The sequence below is a fragment of the Oryctolagus cuniculus genome, chromosome 9, assembly GCF_964237555.1.
Source record: "Oryctolagus cuniculus chromosome 9, mOryCun1.1, whole genome shotgun sequence".
Taxonomy (NCBI): domain Eukaryota; kingdom Metazoa; phylum Chordata; class Mammalia; order Lagomorpha; family Leporidae; genus Oryctolagus; species Oryctolagus cuniculus.
The window spans coordinates 98,234,861-98,251,837 of NC_091440.1; the positions used below are offsets into that span (position 1 = coordinate 98,234,861).

The window sequence follows — 16,977 nt, forward strand, 5'->3', positions numbered from 1 at the left end:
TAAGCCACAGTGCCAGCTCACAGTGTTTTTGTTTTGTTTTGTTTTGTTTTTCCTTAAGATATATGCATTTAAAAAGCAGAGTTACAGAGAGGGAGAGAAGTCTTCCATCCACTGGTTCACTCTCCAAATGTCCACAATGGTCAGGACTGGGCCAGGCTGAAGCCAGGAGTCAGGAGTTTCATCCGAGTCTCCTACATGGATGCAGGTGCCCAAGTACCATTTTCTGCTGTTTTCCCAGGTACATTAGCAGGGAGCTGAGTTGGAAGCGGAGCAGTTGCAACATGAACCGGCACCCATATGGTAGCACCAGCCCCCAGGACAGTTTTAATACTTGTTAAGGAAAGCAGATGGAATCTTAGCTGTAATGGTCCTGAGTTTTCCTGAGATAGCAGTATTGCATATTGGAGTGCCGGTTCAAGTCCTGGCTGTTCCACTTCCAATCCAGCTCCCTGCTAATGCACTGGGGAAAGCAATGGAAGATAGTTCAACTACTTGGCCCCCTAATACCCACATGGGAGACCTGGGAGAAGTTCCAGGCTCCTGGCTGACCCAGCCCTGGCTATTGCTTCTGATCCAGCTTCTTGCTAATGTGCACCTGGGAGGCAATAGGTGATGACTGAAGAACTTGGGTGCTTGCCACCCATGTGACAGACTCAGATTGAGTTCCTGGCTCATGATTTTGAATGTTAGGCATTCAGGGAGTAAGCCAGCAGATGGAAGATGTCTTTCTGTTTCTGTTTCTTTCTGTCTCTCTACCTTTCAAATAAAACAAAAATATAAATAAATAAATAAAACATTAGGGGCTGGTGTCGTGACGCAGCAGGTTAGGCCATTACATGCAATGCTGGTATCCCATATGAGTGCTGGTGCAGGACCTGGCTGCTCCACTTCTGATCCACCTCCCTGCTGATGCACCTAGGAAAGCAGCGGAAGATGGCCTGAGTTCTTGGGCTCCTGCACCCGTGTGGGAGATCTGGATGGGGCTCCTGGCTTCAGCCTGGCCTAGCCCTAGCTGTTGTGGCCTTTTGCGGAGTGAACCAGCAAATGGAAGCACTCTCTGTAACTTTGCCTTTCAAATAAATAATAAATAAATAAATAAATGTTAAAAAAATAAAAGTTTGGTGTATGAATACTTCTAGCTCTTTTTTCACATAAAAATATTTATGTGTATGAATATATATGTATGCTTTCCATTTTTTTCTAGTGGCTCATTTGAGGCCATATTGTTTTTATTTTTTAAAATTATTTGAGAGGCAGACAGAGACAGAGAGAGAATGAGCTCCTATTTGCTGGTTTCACTGCCCAAATGCCTGCAATGACATTGTGAGTTAATCCAGACTGAAACCCAGACCTGAGAGCTCAGTCCAGGATCCATATGGGTGGCAGGAACCCAAATACTTGAGCCATTACTGTTGCCATTAAGAGTGTACATTAGAGGCTGGTGCCGGTTCAAGCCTCGGCTGCTCTACTTCTGATCCAGCTCTCTGGTGTGGCCTGGGAAAGCAGTAGAAGATGGCCCTTGGGCCCCTGCACCCACATGGGAGAACTAGAAGAAGCTCCAGGCTTCTGGCTTCAGATCGACCCTGCTCTGGCCATTGCAGACATTTGGGGAGTGACCCAGCAAATGGAAGACCTCTCTCTCTCTGCCTCTGCCTCTCTGTAATTCTGCCTTTCAAATAAACAAATAAATCTTTAAAAAAAAAAAGTACATTAGCAGGAAGCTGGGTCAGAAGCAAAGTAGCTAGGACTCAAACCTGGCACTCCAATATGGGATGTGGAAAGCCAGTCAGCATCTTAATCCCAAATACCAGCCCCTGTCTTGTCACTTACTTATTGTCAGTTTGCCTGTGAGCTTTTTTTTTTTATCTGTATCTGCATACTTCTGTGTTTGTTACATTCCTATAGATCCTTGTCAAGAATGTTGTTTTTGTTGTTGTTTGAACCATATATTAATAAATAGCACTGACTTTTCTTTTTCTTCTTCTTCTTTTTTTTTTTTTTTTTTTGAGTTTATTCATCAACACTGGGTGTTATCAAGTTTGGCAAGTGGCCCACATGGGCTCTCATATTCTTGACATCCTGACATCCTCATAGTTATTATCAGTTTTGACCACTTACCTTTAGTGTTTGATCTGCAAAACTAAGGCTTCTGCACATTTTTTTGCTTCATAGGTGAGCATTCTCCAAAAGACCATCCAGGCTGTAGGTGTGTGTGAACAGAGTGAATCTGCAACTCCCAATGCAGGTAACAGCCATGTTATTAGAAATTCTTTTTAATCCAGAATTAAAAATCACAGTGCAAGTAATTAGCAATTTTTGCATCCTGTACCATGATAATTAATGTTCATAATGATGCCTCTGGTAGTCCCAAGATCTTACTGAGCTTGAGTCACCCACAGAATTAAACTTTGCTCAGACTGACTATTTTTTTTTTTATTTTATTTTATTTTATTTTATTTTATTTATTTTTTAAAGATTTATTTATTTATTAGAGAGATAGATGCAAAGAGAGAGAGAGAGAGAGGTCTTCCATCCGCTGGTTCACTCCCCAGATGGCTGCAATGGCTGGAGCTGTGCCAATCCAAAGTCAGCAGCCAGGAGCTTCTTCTGGGTCTCCCAGGCGGGTGCAGGGTCCCAAGGACTTTGGCCATCTTCTACTGCTTTCCCAGGCCGTGGCAGAGAGCTGGATCGGAAGAGGAGCAGCCGGGACTAGAACCCAGCGCCCATATGGGATACCGGCACTTCAGGCCAGGGCTTTAACCCGCTGTACCACAGCACCGGTCCCAAGGTTCTTATTTTTAAAATAACTTGTTTGTTGAAATTTGTGTGGTATATTATAACTAAAATGTTTAGCTTTTCTTGTTCTTTACCTATTCTGATTAAATAGAACTTAAGGGCCGGCGCCGTGGCTCAATAGGCTAATCCTCCACCTTGCGGCGCCGGCACACCGGGTTCTAGTCCCGGTCAGGGCGCCGGATTCTGTCCCGGTTGCCCCTCTTCCAGGCCAGCTCTCTCCTATGGCCAGGGAGTGCAGTGGAGGATGGCCCAGGTGCTTGGGCCCTGCACCCCATGGGAGACCAGGAAAAGCACCTGGATCCTGGCTCCTGCCATCGGATCAGCGCGGTGCGCCGGCTGCAGCGGCGGCCATTGGAGGGTGAACCAACAGCAAAGGAAGACCTTTCTCTCTCTGTCTCTCTCTCTCACTGTCCACTCTGCCTGTCAAAAAAAAAAAAAAAAAATTTAAATAGAACTTAAGAAAACAGACACAGCTGCAAGGGAAAATTTAGTATTTGATTCTGCTGAAAGATGAATATGATTGTCCAAGTGAAATGCTGCAGAATTCCCTTATAGAAATTCCTGTTTGAAAAGTAATACACTGTAGCTAATCAGTATTTTCCTTTTCCTTCCTTTCATTTTGTTATAGAGAAATAAAACTGCTCTCCAAGGGTAATACTGACACTTGAATAGAGAAATAAAAGTTGAATGAAGTATTCTTAATGGACTTTGTTTTTTATTTTAGATCCTAAAGTAAACAAAAGATCAGCAGCGAGAGAGAAGGTGGGAAGTTCTGAGCAGTACCACAGAGACATGCAAACACTCATCTTACAGGTAACATGGGAGTATTTATTTTGGCAAACCAAAATGGTTTCTATCTATAAAGTTAGCTCTTTATAAGGTACTCTCCGTATCTCATAATAAGTATCTCCTTGCACACAGAACACATGTAGGCATCATGTGATGAAGAAACTTGGTCGTTCCTGATTTCTAGGACCTTACATTTTAAAATGGTTACTCTAGTTGAACATTATAGAAGTGCTAGTCTTAACTTTCAGTTCATGTGCCTAACCCTATCTGACAAAACCATCGTGAAGTAAGAATTTACTTTGTGACTGGTCCAGAGAAATGAAAAAAGGGAGATTGGCTATGTTGACAGAATGACATTTGGGGGTATATCCATGTAATTAGCACCTCTGGGTGCACTGAAGTTCTTGTCCTTATCATGGTGGGGGTTACGTTGCTTTACGTGACAGTTTTTCTTTTTCTTTTTTTTTTTTTAAGATTTTTATTTATTTATTTGAGAGGTAGAGTTACAGACAGTGAGAGGGAGAGACAGAAAGGTCTTCATTCCATTGGTTCACTCCCCAAATGGCAGCAATGGCCAGAGCTGCGCCAATCCAAAGCCAGTAGCCAGGAGCTTCTTCCTGGTCTCCTATGTGGGTGCAGGGCCCAAGGACTTGGGCCATCTTCTGCTGCTTTCCCAGGCCATTGCAGAGAGTTGAATTGGAAGAGAAGCAGCCAGGACTAGAACTGGCGCCCATATGGGATGCTGGCGCCGTAGGCGGAGGATTAACATACTGTGCCACGGTGCCGGCCCCAGTTTTTCTTTTTTTTAAAAAAAGATTTATTTATTTATTTGAAAGAGTTACACAGAGGGAGAAGGAGAGGTGGGGGCGGGGGGAGGCTTTCCATCTGCTGGTTGACTCCCCAATTGGCCACAACGGCCGGAGCTGTGCTGATCTGAAGCCAGGAGTCAGCTTCTTCCAGGTCTCCCATATGGGTGCAAGGGCCCAAGGACTTGGGCCATCTTGTACTGCTTTCCCAGGCCATAACATAGCTGGAACAGAAGTGGAGCAGCCAGGACTCCAACTGGCAACCGTATGGGATGCTGGCACTGCAGGTGGTGGCTTTACCCGCTACGCCACAGTGCCGGCCCCTGCATGACAGTTTTTCATCTTTGGTCGGTACCTCCATGTGAAGTTGGGACAGCCACTCTCAGAGAAGGGCATTATATTATATTCATTTTGCTCTGGTTTTTGAAACCAGAAATGATGAAAAGAGTCACTCTGTTTCCACACAGCTAGGGCATCTTAAAAGGGAGACTAAAATGGCAAGAATCACAGGGTGGGGAAACTGGGTCTCATAGCCTTGGTTATGAGACAAAGGTGCAGGACAAAGAGGCTGCTCTTGTATAGCCTAATCCCCTTGTTATAACATGAAATAAAGAGAAATGGAGATGTTTCTACTGTTCACGGTACTGCTGTGTTTTTGGTCGGTTGGTTGTGTTTTCCCCAGTGTTTCCTGGAGAAGGGTTCACTTTCAGAGGCATGGGTAAGGAGAAGCAGGAGTGGGACCTCCTCTGTTGGCCTGTCTAGGTGGAAGCTCTGCAGGCTCAGCTGGGAGAGCAGACGAAGCTTTCTAAAGAGCAAGTCGAAGGGCTGATGGAGGACAGACGGATTCGTGCCGAGGAAATCCAGGTGCAGCACCAGAGAAATCAGGACAGAATCAAAGAGCTAACCCAAAAGTGAGTATTCAAGAAATCTGTACCTAGTGGATGCTTTATTTTTCTGAATAGCTTAAAAGTTAATGGTTCTATACATCAGCAATGTAGGATGTTAGAACTCAAAGAGATTGAAAAAACTGTCTTTTTCAGGTACCTCTGTCTGTGGGGCAGTGAGTATCCAGGCTTTTCCTGGCATGCTGTTTTATCTTCCTGAATAATTGGGAGTGTTTTGCATGTTTTTTTTTGTTTTTTTGTTTTTTTTAAAGATTTATGTATTTATTTGAAAGGCAGAGTGGCAGAGAGGGAAAGACATAAGGAGACATCTGCTAATTCACTCCCCGTTACCCACAGCAGCCCAGGCTGGGCCAGGCTGAAGCTGGGAACCAGGAACTTCATCTGGATCCCCCACATGGTGGCAGGAACTCAGCTACTTGGGCCATCTTCCACTGCCTTCCCAGATGCATTAGCAGGAGGCTGGATCGAGAGCACTGTGGCTGGGGCTGGAATTAGCACTCCCGATCTCAAGCGGCAGAACCTGTTGTACTACAGTACCTGGCCCTCTGCATGCTCCTTTTAACCCACTTTAGTGCTCTAGCTTGATTGTAGTGGTTAAGAAATGTTCTTTTGGGGGCCGGCATTGTGGTAAAGCCACCTCCTGTGACATCCCATATGGATGCTGATTAAAGTTCTGGCTGTTACACTTCCCTTCCAGCTCCCTGCTAATGTGCCTGGGAAAGCAGTGAAAGATGGCTCAAGTGCTTCAGCCCCTGCACCTCTAGGGGAGACCCAGAAGAAGCTCTTGGCTTCTGCCTGGCCCAGTCCTGGCCATTCGCAGCCATTTGGGGAGTGAACCAGCAGGTGAAAGATCTCTCTCTGTCTCTCCTCCTTACTTTGTAATTCTGCCTTTCAAATAAACAAATAAATCTTTTTTTAAAAAAATGTTCTTTTCGCCTCTAATCTGACTGAGTGCAGTAGTGCCTTTTTCTTTTCTTTGGCCCTTCATAAATTTGGAATACATGACTTTACGTACCTGTACCAAAAACAAAAGTGGAAAATCTCTATGTTCCGTTTGTGTTTCTTACTTGTTTACCTTTCCTTACCTTTCTGCAGTCTGATTTGATCCCCACCATTTTATTAAATATATCCTTTCTAAAGTTACCGTTAATTTCTTAATGTTTTTAAAGAACTTTCCTTTCTCCCTCCCTCCCTTCTTTCTACTTCCTGCAGCGTGAGAAGGAAAGACCTAGAGATTCTCTGTCCACTGGTTCACTTTCCAAATGGCCACAACAGTTGGGCCAGGCTGAAGCCAGGAAATCCATCTGAGTCCCCCACATGAGTGACGGGGGCCCAGATACTTAGGCCATCATCCACTGCTTCCCAGGTACATTAGCAGGGAGTTGGATCGGAAGCAGAGGCCTCAGGCAGGCACTCCATCTGGAATGCGAGTAGCCCAGGAGCAGCTTACACACTGCCACAATGTTGAACCCCAATTTCTTAATTTTTTTTGACAGGCAGAGTGGACAGTGAGAGAGAGAGACAGAAAGAAAGGTCTTCCTTTGCCGTTGGTTCACCCTCCAATGGCCGCCACGGCCGGCGTGCTGCGGCCGGCGTGCTGCAGCCGGCGCACCGCGCTGATCTGAAGGCAGAAGCCAGGTGCTTCTCCTGGTCTCCCATGGGGTGCAGGGCCCAAGCACTTGGGCCATCATCCACTGCACTCCCGGGCCACAGCAGAGAGCTGGACTGGAAGAGGGGCAACCAGGACAGAATCTGGCACCCCAAGCGGGACTAGAACCTGGTGTGCCGGTGCTGCAGGCGGAGAATTAGCCTATTGAGCTGCAGCACCGGCCTGTACTTGGTTTGTTTCTATGTGTTTGGCATCAGTGATCATCCCCTCCCTGAAGTCCACCTTCTTTGATTTCTGCAGCACCTGTCCATTTGGGTTCTTCTGCCTATCTAACCATCCCCCGCCGTTTGACTAGTTTCAGTGGTCAACTCTGCTCTAAAGACACCCTCAGTTTGAACACCTCAAATTTGCCATTATTAAAACCACACATGTGGGCCGGCGCCGCGGCTCACTAGGCTAATCCTCCGCCTAGCGGCGCCGGCACACCGGGTTCTAGTCCCGGTTGGGGCGCCGGATTCTGTCCCGGTTGCCCCTCTTCCAGGCCAGCTCTCTGCTGTGGCCAGGGAGTGCAGTGGAGGATGGCCCAGGTGCTTGGGCCCTGCACCCCATGGGAGACCAGGAAAAGCACCTGGCTCCTGGCTCCTGCCATCGGATCAGCGCGGTGCGCCGGCCGCAGCGCGCCGGCCGCGGCGGCCATTGGAGGGTGAACCAACGGCAAAAGGAAGACCTTTCTCTCTGTCTCTCTCTCTCACTGTCCACTCTGCCTGTCCAAAAAAAAAAAAAAAAAAAAAAACCACACATGAAGACAGCTACGTGGATCTGACAATATTTGTTCAGTGGAAAACTGTAGTCATTGCTTCATGATGGTATTTAATACCCTTGCAGCAGTTAGATTATCCAATACAGAATTTTCTAGATGTTAATGTTAAACTGATGAGTTCTAGGATGGTCTTTTTTCTTTTTTTAATTTATTTGTTTATTTGAAAAAGAGTTATAGCAAGAAAGAGAGGGAGGGACAGAGAGAGAGAGAGAGAGAGTTTCTGTCTGCTGGTTCACTCTTCAAAATGGCTCAAAGGCCAGTCTGAAGCCAGGAGCCTGGAATTCCATCCGGGTCTCCCACTTGGGTGGCAGGGCCCAAGCCCTTGGACCATCTTTGACTGCTTTCCCAGGCGCATTAGCAAGGAGCTGGATTGGAAGTGGAGCAGCTAGAACCCAAAATGGCACGCATATGGTATGCCAGAGTCACAGGCAGTGGCTTAACCCACTGTATCACAACACCAGCCTCAGGGCTTTTCTTTTTAAAAGACAGAAATATGATTTACTGGGGTGTACATTTAGTGTTGTGATTAAGACACCACATGGGACACCCACATCCCATGTCAGAGTACCTAGGTTCAATTCTCAGCTCCACTTCCAATCCAGCTTTTTGCTAATGTGCTTCCTGGGAGGCAGCTTAATCAACAATTAAGCAAATGTGGGTTCCTGCCATCCATGTGGGAGACCTGAGGTCCAGGCTCCTGGCATTAGCCTTGCCCAGCCCAGCTGTTGTAGGCATTGGGGAGGGAATCAGTGGATGAATGGCCTCTCTGTCTCTTTGTCTTTCAAATAGAAAATGAAAGTAAATAGATTTTTAAAAACTTAAAAAGATATATAATGTATTTATTCATAAATATTAAGAAATAGTCATCAGAAATTTATTTGGTGCCTGTGTAGGTCCAGTAATTGATACTGTCCTTGACCGTCTGATGGTAGCAGGGCAAAAATATGTGACAAATGCAGTGTATGTTTTCACTTGGGCTGGGGATACGTGTATTGATGGCTAAAATATGGCTTAGTGTCTAAGCCATTGTTCAGTGTGAGATAGTATATATATTAAAACTGATAAGGAGTTTCAGAGATAGAGAAATTAAAATCAGCTAGTGTTGAGATGACTACATAGAAGTTGATCTTAAAAAAAGGGCAAGATTTTGATATTTCATAAAGCAAAGCTGTTTTATTATGTTGGAACTTGTGTTGGCTTTTAGTCAGAACATCATGGGTCGGTTCTTCCATTATTGCATTATCCCTAGGAGTAGTCTGTGTGTATGCAGGTACCTATAAAGGTTTCTGTTGTCTTTTTTTTTTTTTTTTTTTTTGTATATTTATTTTGTTTATTTGAAAGGCAGAATTACATAGACAGACAGGGAGAGACAGAGAGATCTTTCATCTGCTGGTTGACTCCCCAAATGGCCACAACAGCCAGGGGTGGGCCAGGCTGAAGCCCAAAGCCAGGGTCTTCCACATGAGTGCAGGGGCCAAAGCTCTTGGGCCATCTTCCGCTGTTTCCCAGGTGCATTAGCAGGGAACTGGATTGGAAGTGGAGCAGCCTGGACTTCAACCAGTATCCATATGGGATTCCGGTGTCACAGGCATCATAACCTGTTACGCCACAATACTGGCCTCTTCTGTAGGCTTTAGAATCATGTAACCTCAGATTAGCACTCAGGAAAGTCTATCTGTAAAGACAAGTTTGTCTGTCAGTGAGCACGAATAGTTGCATTGCACTTTGCATGGTAAAACAGGTAGGATTTTTAACACTGCTGATAATATGTTATAAATTTCATATATTATACAATTTTAAAAGGACCTGTACCTCCCCTTCTGGAATAACTGTTTGAGATGTGCTTCATGACCGCATTTGTCCTTTCTTTCATAGTCTCCATCAAACCCAGGAACTGCTCTATGAGAGCACCAAAGACTTTCTGCAGCTCAGATTTGAAAACCAAAATAAAGAGAAGGCGTGGATGCTTGAAAAGGATGATTTGCTATCAAAAATTAAGCAATATAGGGTGCAGTGTAAGAAGAAAGAAGATAAAGTTGGAAAAGTTCTGCCAGTTTTACATGACAGTCATCATACCCAAAATGAATATATTAAGGTAATGTCCTTCTTTATTTTTAACATTTTATTTATTTACTTGAGAGACAGAGTTACAGAGAGAGGGAGAGACAAAAGGTCTTCCATCCGCTAGTTCACTCCCCAAATGGCTACAATGGTTGGAGCTGGGCCAATCAGGAGCCAGGAGCTTCTTTCGGGTCTTCCACATGGGTTCAGGGGCCCAAGCACTTGGGCCATCTTCCACTGCTTTCCTAGGCCGTAGCAGAGAGCTGGACTGTAAGAGGAGCAGCGGGGAATAGAACCGGGGCCCACGTGGGATGCCGGCGCCGCAGGCAGAGGATTAACCTGCTGCGCCACAGTGCCGGCCCCAGTGTCCTTCAATCTTACAGAAATTGTTACTTTTTCTGAAGAGCTGAAGGAACTCAAGAATTCCAAAGAACCTCTGACTGCAAGTATACTTGTGTCATATAAAAGCCATTCAATCTAAGAAGCTGTTGAGGTGGCAGGCTCAGGAACTAGGAGGAGCTGATCACACCAGCGTTGGGGATTTAAAACCCTGGACCGTGAGTGAGTGAGTGAGTCACTCAGGGACTGTGCATTGCACTCTAGAGCTGCAGCAGTAAATAACTTAGAGGGAATCTTCCCTCATGGTGGTCGCATTGTGATGAGTGTGAAGAAAACAGAAATATTAACAGGCTCAAGAAGTGATAGATGATAGGAATGGGGTGTTAAGAGCAGACAAGAATTACATGGTTATAGTTGTGGGACCGCCTACCTTTGAAGGGGATCCATTCAGGACAGTCTTATGTCTGTGTGGTTGCTGAAACCTGAGCAGTCGGGGCCAAGCTTGCCATACAGACCTCGGAGAAGAGCATTCCCAGCAGAGAGGACAGCAAGTTTAAAGTCCCTAACGTGTGTTCTGTGAACAGGAAGATGTCACTGTGATCACAGAGCAGTAAACAAGGAGGAAGGGGGAGGAGTTGGAGAAGGTTGAGGGTTAGGCAGTGGCTGGCCACAGTAAGGAATGTGAATTTAGATCTGATCATTTGCTATATTTTCTTTTTTTTCTTTTCTTTCTTATTTATTTGACAGATAGAATTAGTGCGAGAGAGAGAGACAGAGAGAAAGGTCTTCCTTCTGTTGGTTCATCCCCAAAATGGCTGCCATGGCTGGAGCTATGCCAATCTGAAGCCAGGAGCCAGGTGCTTCCTCCTGGTCTCCCATGCCGGTGCAGGGCCCAAACACTTGGGCCATCCTCCACTGCCCTCTGGGGCCACAGCAGAGAGTTGGACTGGAAGAGGAGCAACTGGGACTAGAACCCGGAGCCCATATGGGATGTCGGTGCCGCAGGTGGAGGATTAACCAAGTGAGCCACGGCGCTGGCCCCTCATTTGCTATATTTTCAAAGGACTGTGTGAGAAAATAACAAGGTCTGATTAGATTTTCTCTTTTTTTTTAAAGGCAGAATTGGGTTTTGGGGGAGATATCTTCTATGTGCTGGTTCACTCCCCAGATGGCCACAAATGAAGCCAGGAGCTTCATCCAGGTCTCCTACCTGGGCTGCAGGGGCCAAAGCCTTTCCCAAGCCATTATCAGGGAGCTGGATTGGAAGTGGAGTGACCTGGACCTGAACCAGTACTTATGGGATGCAGGCACTGCCAGCAATGGCTTTACCCATTGTGTCACAATGGTGGTCCCTGATTTAAGTTTTTAAAATATCTTTTTGGGGCTGGTACTGTGGTGTAGTGGGTAATGCCTGTGGTGCTGGCATCCTATATGGGTTCCAGTGTGGGTTCCCACTGTTCCACTTCCAAATCCAGTTCCCTGCTGGTACACCTGGGAAAGCAGCAGAGAATGACCCAAGTGCTTGGGCCCCTGAAGCCACATGGGAGACCTGGAAGAAGCTTCTGGCTCTTGGTTTCAGATCGGTCCAGCTCCAGCTGTTGCGGCCATTTGGGGAGTGAACCAGCAGATGGAAAATTGCTCTCTCTCTAACTCTGCCTTTCAAATAAATAAATCTTTTAAAAAATAAGTTAATTTTTAAAAAAATGATCTTTTTGCCTGATCAGTGGAACATATATGTGTTATTGCTGATATTTCTTCCTTTTTTAAAGAAGCACTTCAGAAATGTGGCCCCAGACATAGATTATAGTGTCTTTACCTGGAGAAATTCTGCACCCCACCATGTAACGCTTTCCAAAGACAAAAATATTTGTTTTAAAGAATTTCTTCTATGGGCCCTTCAGAGAAAGGGCTGAGAGAATAGTCCAGAAACAGAAGGTTTTCTTATCTTCTCCAAAGTCCCTTGCCATCTTGTTCTGTAATGTATGTTGTACTCCTGGAAACCCTTGCTTTCCTTTGTTTCATTACCTAAGTCTTTGTGAACCACTTAAATTGTAGAACTGAGTATTAATGTTTTGTCCTTTTGACCTGCAGTCCCTAAAGGATAAATTAGCACAAGAGAAAAAGCTGTCCACCATGTACCAAGAGCAGTGCATTTCTCTAGAAGAGGAACTGGCCCGAATTCGTGAGGAGGCGGGAGTGAGGAGAGAGATCTTCAAGGTGCAGAATTGCTTACCACTTAGGATGGAGTGGGAGGTACAGGTGGTCCTGGGGCATCTTCCTAAATACCTTCTCCCCACTCATATTTAGGATCGCACTGACAAGATGGGGAAGCGCTTACAGGTGATGACGAGACGTTACGAGGCCTTGGAGCATCGCCGACTCTTGGAAGTAGAAGGTTTCAAGACTGATATTAAGGCTCTCCGACAGAGACTGAAGGACTTGGAGCAGATGCTGTATAAGGTAATTCCTGGTGCTGAGTTACCACAAGTAAGGAAACATGGTCCCGAGAAAGGATGTGCCATTGCCCTAACAGACCCCTCCCCCAGAAGCCCCCCTGGAAATCAGCTCAACAGGTGCACGCTGGAGGGAAAATTTAGGTACACTGAAATAATTGCCACTGCACCTTTACTGCAGCTGTCTAAGTTAAACTGAACAGAAACTCTCATTCCTCCCCATTCAAGAAGATTAAAAGAACTCTGTTTTACAAATTGGGAAAGTGAGTAATTAAGGAAAAAGTAGTTTTCCCCAGTCAGACACAGCTTTTTAGAATTCACGTCGCCTCAAGGGCCTTCTTAAGGAGATTTAACCAGTTATCCGTGGCCCTAAGTGATCCCTGTGTGCCGAACGAGGGATTTCCTAATTAGGAAAAAGGAGATGCTGCCCCTCACCTGCAGCAGAGTTACCAGTGCTGCTCTTCGTATTGGCCTCTTCTTTTTGTGTGTTGTTGCTTGTTTATTGGTCTCTAGCTCAAGGCCTCCCCGTGAGAAAGCAAGGAGTCGGGTGCTTTTTCTGCTCTAATTCTGTTTTCCTTCTTTCCCTTACTGAACACACTAAGTGTTGAATTTGTCCTGTGTACTAAAAATCCCATGAAAAAGCCAGCATGGTCTGGTGTTTGTGACTCCTGATCTCGTGCCCTGGCATAGCCATAATCAATTCTTTCTTCTGAACCTCTAGGCAACAATGAATGCCCAGGCAAACCAGGACCTCGCCATTCTGTGCGAAGTCCGTAACGGCAATAGACGGGCACATAAGTTACAAGGAGAACTGAAGAGCCTCAAGTCCAAGTTGTTTGGTCTGGAAAATGAACTTAGACTCTGCTGATGCCTGCTTTTGGAAATGGCCCCTGTTTGCAAGAGGTTTGCTCCCTGAAACCAGAGAAAAAGTGTAGACCTGGAGTTGGTCAGCCTGTAAGACCGGGTGAAGAATCAGGGACCACTGAGACAGCTTCCCCCACAGGCTGAGCTGTGTTTATGACTTGCACTATCCTGTTAACCTTTTCTAGGCGTCTGGATTATGACCTGGATCACTTAGAGATTTTCCCACATTATCTCTCCTGTTTATGTTAACAAGTGTTTGCTTTTTCAAGACAATGATGAAAACTCCAGAAGAAAGTTCATTTGCCATGAACTTGATGGAAAGTCATTGGGAAGAACACTTTGTAAAGAGATAAAGGCACCCACTGGGACTGCCTTTATCCTAGGCAGAGGGAAAAGGCAGCAAATCACGTATTGTCAAATTTGAATAGGCAGTAGTAGTTCGGCCACGTTCAGGCATGAGCCTGTCCTGAATTTCCTTATCAGACACCCTGTGTCCAAGTCTCACCAGAGGGCGCTAGAGACCCTGCTCTAAAGGAATGTGTTAATCTGGAAAAACAAAGGTGCCACCTGGGCAAGTGAAGCTAAAGTGGTCTTTGTATCAAAAATCTGACATTTTGTCAGTAACATGTTTTTTTTTTTAATTATTTTGAATAGACTTTTCAATAAAACATATAACTGAAAATATTAAAGTTTCCAATGATTTCTTAAAACCAGGATTATACTGTCTCAGTTTTCTTTCTTGTCCATGGTCTCTGCAGTTTGGTACAAATGTACAAGTTTTTCTGAATGACTCCCTTGAGTTCATCTGGTGTTGGAGGTAGCAAGGATAGGATAAGAAACCTTGCCCATTTTTAGTCTGATTTGCTGTGCATCCCCTGAAGCTATAGATAATCCTGGGGAAGTGAGTTGGTCCTAGTTTAGCGTAATGTCATTCTCATTTACCCAAATCACAGGAAAGAACTCGGGCTGGGACAAACTGAAGCCAAGAACTCAATCTGGGTCCACCATGTGGGTGTAAGGACCCCAGTTCTTGAGCCACCTCCTGCTGCCTACCAGGGTGTGTCAGCAGGAAGCTAGAACCAGGAGTGGAGCTGGGACTCAAACCCAGGCCCTTTGATGTGGATTCAGGCGTCCCAAGCAGCCTCTTGACCACCACCAAAGGCCCACCCCCAGGCTTTCATATTTGTATTAAGGAAAGTAGACTGCCAGAGGGTGATGTTACCATTTTTTAAAAGATCTATGATAGCAGATCATTTTATAGTATTGAGAAACAGAACTTCCCAGAGAGCCGCATTCCCAGGCCTTAAAGAAGTTTGCATAAGTGGATGATGGTGCTTCCTTTGCCTTGGCACTTAGGGAATTGACTTTTCATGACTGTTGTAGGTTTTTGATGCTGACAAAGCAAAGACTTACTCAGAACATTTCAGAGTAAAAAAGAAACTTGGACATCATAGATACCGTGCTGAGTCCTACTGTGTGACTTCAGCCATCAGCCTAGTATCCTGGTCTCAATTCCAATGACACCTTCGTGGTGACCACCCACTGGTGTGGCCGCTCTCTAAGTCTCATCACCAGCTACAACTGTTCTCACCAAGAAGCAGCGTAGAATAGCAGAAACAGCGCAGGTTTGGAGACTCACAGATCGAGATTCAATCACACATCTTACAGAAGCTCTCCAGGCCGCAGCCTCTTCATCAGTAAGAGAGAAATCTGTGTTTCAGAAGGCTGATTGTGAGGATGTAGAGAGAAAAAAATCTTTATAAAATATATATATGAAATATATGGAAGACTCTTACAGCTTAGTAATAAACAGACATTTCTCTGAAGAGGACGTACAAATAGCACATGGAAAGGTGCTTAGCACTGCTAAGGAAATGGAAATCAATGAGATGTCACTTCATACTCGCTAGGGTGGCTAAAAGCAAAAAGATGGTAACGAGTGTTGACAAGGGTGTGGAGAAATTAGCTTCCTTTGTTGCTGGTGGGAGTATGGAACAGTGCTGCTGCTTTGGAAAGTCTGGTAGTTTGTCAAAAAGTTAAGCATGGACAAGTGTTAGCATAGAAGTTAAAACACTACTCGGGGTGCCTGCATCCCCTATTAGGTTATAAGTCCTGCCTCTTTTTTTTTTTTTTTTTTTTTTTAATTTATTTGAAAGGCAGAGTCAGAGAAGTCTTCCATCCACTGGTTCACTCTCCAAATGGCCACAACGGCTGGGACTGTGCCAGGTCGAAGTGAGGAGCCCAGAGTTGCTTCTGAGTCTTCCATGTGGTTGCAGGGGCCCAAATACTTGGACCATCTTCCACTGCTTTCCCAGGCCGTTAGCAGAGAGCTGGATTGGAAGTGAAGAAGCTGGGTCTTGAACCGGTGTCCAAATGGGATGCTGGCATTGCAAGCGGCATCTTAAGCTGCTACGCCATGGTGCTGGTCCCCTGCCTCTGTTTCTAATCCAGCTTCCTGTGGTTGTATACCCTGGGAGGTACTGGGAGATGGCTCAAGTGGTTGAGTTCCTGTTACCCGTGTGGGAGGTCCAGATTGAGTTCTAGCTGCCTGGATTTGGTCAAGCCAGCCCTGGCTGTTGCAGGCATTTGGGAAGGGAACCAGCAGATGATCTTTCTATGTCTGACTCTGTCTCTGCCTTTCAGATAATTTTTTGAAGTTAATAGAGTTACCGAAAGACCTGACAATTTCACTCCTTAATTGTATACCCAAGATGGTTATGGCAGCATTATTCTTAGTAGCCCAAAAGTAGCAGCAACCGAAATGTCCATCAGCTGGTGAATGGATAAATAAAAGCGCTGTGTCCATACAATGGAGTGTTACTTGGCTGTAGAGAAGAATGAAGTACTGATATGTACTGCAGCACCAGTGAACCTTGAAGCATTCTGCTGGGGCTGGCATTGTGGCCCAGCAGGTTAAGCTACAACCGGGGTTGCCAACATCAATATGGGCACCACTTTGAGTCCCGGCTGCTCTGCTTTGATCCAGGTCCCTGCTAATGGGCCTGGGAAAGCAGCAGAAGATGACCCAAGTGCTTGGGCCCCTGTTACCCATGTGGAAGACTTGGAAGAAGCTCCTGGCGCCTGACTTTGGCCCTGCCATTGAGGCCATTTGGGGAGTGAACCAGCAGATGAAAGGATGAAAGACTTCTGTCTCTGTGCCTCCCTCTCTATCAATCTGCCTTTCAAATAAATAAATAAATCTTAAAAGAAGAAAACGTTCTGCTAAGAAGCCAGAAGCTTGGGGCCGGTGCTGTGGCACAGTGGGTAAAGCTGCCGCCTGCAGAGCCAGCATCCCCTGTGGGCGCTGGTCCTAGTTCCGATTCAGCTCTCTGCTTTGACCTGGGAAAGCAGCAGAGGATGGCTTAAGTGCTTAGGCTCCTGTACCCACATGGGAGACCCGGAAGAAGCACCTGGCTCCTGGCTTCAGATCGGTGCAGCTCTGGCTGTTGTGGCCATCTGGGGAGTGAACCAGCAGATGGAAGACCTCTGTCTCTCTCTCTGCCTCTCTGTAACTCTGGCTTTCAAATAAATAAGT

General features: G+C 45.7%; 1 protein-coding gene across 28 annotated transcripts in view; it reads left to right on the forward strand.

The window, feature by feature from the left end:
• The window catches only part of CCDC77 (coiled-coil domain containing 77), a 48,462-nt gene extending 34,336 nt beyond the window's left edge, over positions 1-14,126 (forward strand). For all 28 annotated transcript variants that reach the window (XM_051850111.2, XM_051850105.2, XM_070049215.1 and 25 more), the window contains 7 exons: positions 2,173-2,245; positions 3,521-3,609; positions 5,154-5,302; positions 9,601-9,820; positions 12,217-12,342; positions 12,433-12,585; positions 13,300-14,126. In XM_051850111.2, the coding sequence (XP_051706071.1) occupies positions 2,173-2,245; positions 3,521-3,609; positions 5,154-5,302; positions 9,601-9,820; positions 12,217-12,342; positions 12,433-12,585; positions 13,300-13,446 (957 nt within the window). In that variant the 3' untranslated portion in view covers positions 13,447-14,126. The remainder of the gene's footprint in view (positions 1-2,172; positions 2,246-3,520; positions 3,610-5,153; positions 5,303-9,600; positions 9,821-12,216; positions 12,343-12,432; positions 12,586-13,299) is intronic.
• Positions 14,127-16,977: the final 2,851 nt, after the last annotated feature.